The sequence below is a fragment of the Culex quinquefasciatus genome, chromosome 1 (assembly GCF_015732765.1).
Source record: "Culex quinquefasciatus strain JHB chromosome 1, VPISU_Cqui_1.0_pri_paternal, whole genome shotgun sequence".
Classification (NCBI taxonomy): domain Eukaryota; kingdom Metazoa; phylum Arthropoda; class Insecta; order Diptera; family Culicidae; genus Culex; species Culex quinquefasciatus.
Window position 1 is genome coordinate 27,623,417 of NC_051861.1, and position 5,441 is coordinate 27,628,857.

Consider the following 5,441-nt stretch of genomic DNA (forward strand, 5'->3'; position numbering starts at 1 on the left):
TCAATATGTGAAATAAAAAAATAGTTCAGTCAAAAAATCGTCAAACCATGTAAAAACCAAATAAAGATTTTGGAGTTCAAGTCTCTGTATACAAACGGAATGTGAAAATGGCAAAAATAATTGAAATAAGAAAAAAAATAATCAGTCAATGTTACGTGGTTTTCCCTGAAAAAGCTTAAATTAAGTGCTTCCCGGCCCTGTTCATCAATTCTTCAAACACGAAAACAATTTATATTTATGATTGATAAATTTATTTTACATCGTTATCGGTCACATCTTAAATTATCTACAGTACTTTTTACAATTTGTCTAACACTTAAAATTAACACTTCTTTGGTATTGCTAGATAAATCCACACTTAGTACTTCCTTCAATCAATCTCCACATTTTCACTCTCCTCCTCCCCGTCACCTCCCACAGACACCATCTCACAATCCCCACCAACACTCCCAACGGGACTGCCACGATCTGCGCTCTCTGCACCCTTCCTTCCCTCTCTCTCAAATTCGTCGTCACTTTTGTGTGCAGTAGGCGACGCTGCCGCCGCCGTTTGCCGTCGATCGTGATGATGGCCGTCGGGGGTGGCATTTTCCGAAACGGGTGAGCGCGTTGAGAAGTTCAGCGGCTGCTTGGATGAGGCGGCGGCGGCGGCGGCTGCCGCTGCGGCACTCATCGACGGAGGGATCGAGCCGGGCAGCTTGGACGGATAAAAGTACGAGAAGGGCATCGGCGGGACGGGCATGCCGTAGGCCATTTGGATCTGGAAGGAAAGAAAATGAAATAAAAGTTAAATTAGAATCTCTCAAAGGATATTGAACTAACAAAATTTAAAAGTGAATATTGAAAACTTTCGATAAGACAACCGTATCGTAACTGTGTTATGAAAAAATTGAGAAAACTTTATTTTCAAATAATAAAAATAAAAATAAAAAATAAACTAAAAAACGTTGTTTAATCCACCTTTAGGTGGGTGGTGCCTTCCTTACATTCATAAAGTTAAGTACAAAAAGAGTATAAATAAGACTGATTTTATCAAAATATCTGAGATCCGGCCTAAAAAAGTGTATAAATAACACTTAAGTGGTTATAACTTTTGATAGGGTTGTCAGATCTTCAACGTTTTAACGTCGTTGGAAAGGTCTTTTAACCTTTAACCTTTTTTTAAAATGTATAGCATGACGGGTTTTCTTACAAAAATTCTACCAATTTGCAAAAAAAACTAAATTTCAAGTTTAAAGCTCAACCTTAAAAAAAAATTAAAGGTATAATAAAATAAGCAAAATGTAATACAATAACGCTTTTTAAATCAGTACACTGCCCTTATTTGCTTTTGAATAATTGATGCAGTATGATAAAAAAATCGTGTGCTCTTTCTGAAAAAAAAAAAATAACAAAAATATGCAGTACTTTGCTCCAGAAATCTGGAAAATGGAACTTTGAAAAATATTTGCAACAGCCTCAAAGATTTTTAAAAACAAGAGTAGAATTTTATCGAGAATTCAGATTAACACTGGTTTTGTTTCTTCAAATCTCCAAACTTAAAAAAAAGATAAATTTGGGGTGAATAGGTATAAAATTCATAGTTTTCATTATAATTTATTTTGTCTCGCGACTCTGATCGAGGTCAAGGGGGAAGGAAAAAATAATTTTCAACTTCAAGCCTGATTCTCAATGTGTTTCGGCTAAACGTATTTCAAAGTTTTAATAAATTTATGCAAATATGATTTTATTTAACTTTGACGTATTGAAGTAATCTGGTCCCAAATTGAAAATGTTTTAGTTGTTTAAAATAGTAGTTTATGCAACAAGTTGCAAAAAGAGGTTTTTTTCAGCACGAGTCGTACATTTATCCAACGAGGTTCACCGAGTTGGATAAATACGAAGAGTGCTGAAAAAATCAAGTTTTGCAACGAGTTCCATACAACATTTCTTGCAATTCCAAAAAAACACACACTGAGTGAAATTTTATGTCAAATTTTCATGTATTTTGTCAATAAATCAATTTTTTTTTGAAAAGTGTTACTTTTCGAAACAAGTGCTGAAAAGTTCAACTTTTCAGCACCCATTTGAGTGCTGAAAAGTAGAACTTTTCAGCATTTATTTTGAAAAGTGTTGCTATTCGATTCTGTTATTTTTGGTACAGAAAAGTAGGCTATTTCGTCGTTCAAGAATGACAGGAAAAGTAAGTAGTTTTACGACGGAATTGCAAAAAATACATTTACAAGCATTAGACAATGTGTTTTAAATAGATTACAATCGATTTTACCAGTTTCTTTAAAGACAATTTCAAATCAGTTATTTTTTTTGCTCCTTCATTTTAGTTGGGTAATTAGGAGAGGAGGGGATGGGGGTCTCCTTAATCTTCAAATTTTATAAAAAGCAGAGTGACACTTTATCGATGATGCTGAAAAGGCATTTTAAAATCTTTCAAAGGTAAAATCTTACCTTATTTAAAAAATAATATCCCTATTTTTAAAAGGCTTTTTTTATATCTCATACATGAAATGATCGTTAGGTAATCTAAAATATTTTTTCAAAGGACCTATAAACATATAAAACACAATATTTTATTGGACATTCAACTTTTAGTGATTTTTATCAAAGTTTTTGTCTCTCCCACCCCTTTCTTTAAAAAATGGTAAAAAGTAAGGAGCAATTTTTTTCGAAAAACTTCAAAATTGCGATCTATTTTGAGAAAGTTGCTGAAAACCATTTTAAATACATTCCTTGCGATTTTTAATGTACAACAAAAAGGTTTTGTTCCGCAACTAGAACATATTTTTAGTCATATAAAAATATAATTTTTATATTTTCCGTTATAGGAATTTAGTAATCGATTGCTTATTATAAATGTTACAAAATCAATTTAAATGGTTTGGATTTTGTTTTCTGCAATAAAACTACTAGACCATAATATAAAAAAAACCGAACATGCACAATATTTAAATGCTTTTGATTGCTTTCGGATAGAACATATACAGAAGAACAAAAATAGTGCATCGTTTCCCAAATTCCCAGCCCAAATCTCTCCAGTTGTCCTTATAAAAAGGTTTTTAACATTTTTAAAATCCTCCTTCCCAATGCACTTTTAAAAAATTTGGAAATTTGGAAGGTTAAAAATTACTTCTTTTATTATGTAATTTAACCTCAAATTAGATTGAAAAAGTGATAAAATTACACATTTTCAGATATAAAACTACACATTTTTCTGACATGAAAGGTGTACCCCTTTCCAGATGTTATATTACCATGATTTTTTTTTCTGTGTACATCTTCAACACAAATTCAAAATGCCGATTAGACAATATTTTTTGCTGAATTCAATTAAAAAAAGTTTACTACTGGTCTTACCTGATGCCGATACACGTTCAGCAGCGCCGGATCCAGGCCGGACGCATAATGGGGCTGTCCGGTCAGCACCGTCGCCGGCCCATAGCTTCCGTCCTCCCGCACTAGCACCTGCACCGGAACCCTTTTCGTCGCACTCAACAGTGCCGCCTCATGCTGTTGAATCTGCTTCCTCTTGGTTTTATAGCGCCGATTTTGGAACCAAATTTTAACCTGAGTTTCGGTCAGCCGTAGACTTTTGGCCAGCTCGGCTCGTTCCGGCCCGGAAAGGTATCTTTGCTGGGCGAATCTACGCTCCAGCTCGAATACCTGGGCGTGGCTGAACGCCGCTCGGGATCGCTTCTTGCGGGTTGTTCCGGACGGGAGGTCTTCCGTTGAGGGTAGGGAGCCATTGTGGGGATACGGAGTTCCGTACGGGGACGGGGAGTCACAATCTGTTTGGGTTTTGGAGAAGAGAAAGTTTGATGAATACTTGGTGATGGCTTTGCTATTGTTTGCTGAAGTCACTAAGCTAATAGCAAGCATTACTTGGCAAACTTCTATTGTTATTGTATAAAACCACTAAACTTCCTTTGAAACACCTCCAAGTCACGTGTCTCGCAACCCTTCTATTCAAAGTCCCTTAAAAGCATCCATTACGCTAATTGTTTACTCCGGATCACCCTTAGTTACCTGAGTCGTTGTCCGCCGAGCGTCGCATATCCAACGGACTGTCACTGTTACGTCCACCGGAACTTGTACCACCTGCTGCCGCCGCCACCGAAACCTTCCTTCTAACTCCGTAGCACTCACTTCCACTGCCACTTCTTCGATCAAACTCTTCCGGATCCGCCCCGTGGCACCGATCCGCCGGGACCATAAAGCAGTCCAGCGAACTCCGCCGCAGCGACGGATGCAGACTGGCCAGGTTGAACCCGGCTGGTCCATTATTATTATTGTTCCCATGATGGTGATGATGATGATGGTAGTACGCGGCCATGCTGAGCTTCCCGTAGAACTCCGCGTGTTCCCGACCTGTCGGACTTCCCTTGTAGTACTTCATCCGGGCCAACTCACCCCCACTAAGTTCTTCTTCGTCGTTTCCGGACGACTCTACCGAACTGCGACGGTCAGCGTCGGTACACCGATTCCGCGACGACGAAGTTAGAATGTCATTGATCGAGAACGGCGTCGTAGCGATCGACTTGGCCGTCGAAGTAGTCGTCAAACTCATCTCGCGAACAAAAACCCACTAAACTCACACTTCAAACTAACCCGAGCTACTCAACGCACTGCATCCAAGTAGTCTACGAAGACACGACCGCACTTAACGAGCTCCCGAGTGGAAATGATGGATTTTCTTCGCAGCAAGCCGTGGAAAACCTCGCACCGACGACGACGAGTTTTTCACCACCCCCTCTTCTCGCAACAAGCACGTGTCGACAACAAGTGGCCGCAAGCTATACTCACCACCGACGCGCTACTTGAACACACAGTTTGGTTGGTGCGGTGGAATGAGCAACGCGGGGTGAAGCGAGAAAGGCAACAAAGAAGAATAAACAGCCTCTTGATTGGATAAGAGGTCGGGCTGTGATTGGCCGTGTGTGTGCGCCCAGAGAGCAGTTTGGTTGTTTGGTGAGAGAAGAAGAGTGGTGAAGAAGCTGTGTCGAGTGAGTGGTGAGTTTTTGTTAATCATTTTTTTGTTAGGAGCGTCTTGGTTTGGGTGTAGGAATTTTCATTGGGAAGAAGTGTGTGATGCGCGTTTGGAAGACATAATGGATGGGATGGGTAATAAAGTTGGGAAATTGATTCTTTCATACACTAACATTTATTCTACAGATGCTAGGGTTTTTTTTTAATTTGTTAATGTTCGCCTCTTCCTCTAATCTTCCTTTAAAAAAAATCAAGATTCAGAACTCACTAAAATACCAAATATTATGTCGAACCGAGTTGATATCTGGATGGAACACTTTTTTATTTGAGTTTGAAAATTATGCTATTTTTTCACTAAAATGCCAATAACTTTCTTTAGATTTAACCAATCGGGATGCTCTACCCTGCATTTTGTTGCATTTTTTGAGCCCTTTCAGATGCATTTTGAATTTTGAAATTAA

The 5,441-nt window shown here is 38.5% G+C and overlaps 1 protein-coding gene across 1 annotated transcript; it reads right to left on the minus strand.

Moving 5' to 3' along the window:
* Window positions 1-315: 315 nt before the first annotated feature.
* On the minus strand, window positions 316-4,709 carry LOC6035630 (homeobox protein bagpipe). The gene is made up of 3 exons (XM_038248117.1): window positions 4,021-4,709; window positions 3,352-3,782; window positions 316-760 (listed from the first exon to the last, which is right to left on the minus strand). Exons 1-3 carry the CDS (start codon window positions 4,559-4,561, stop codon window positions 371-373), a joined length of 1,362 nt encoding a protein of 453 aa, XP_038104045.1. The 5' UTR covers window positions 4,562-4,709; the 3' UTR covers window positions 316-370.
* Between the last annotated feature and the right edge of the window lie 732 nt (window positions 4,710-5,441).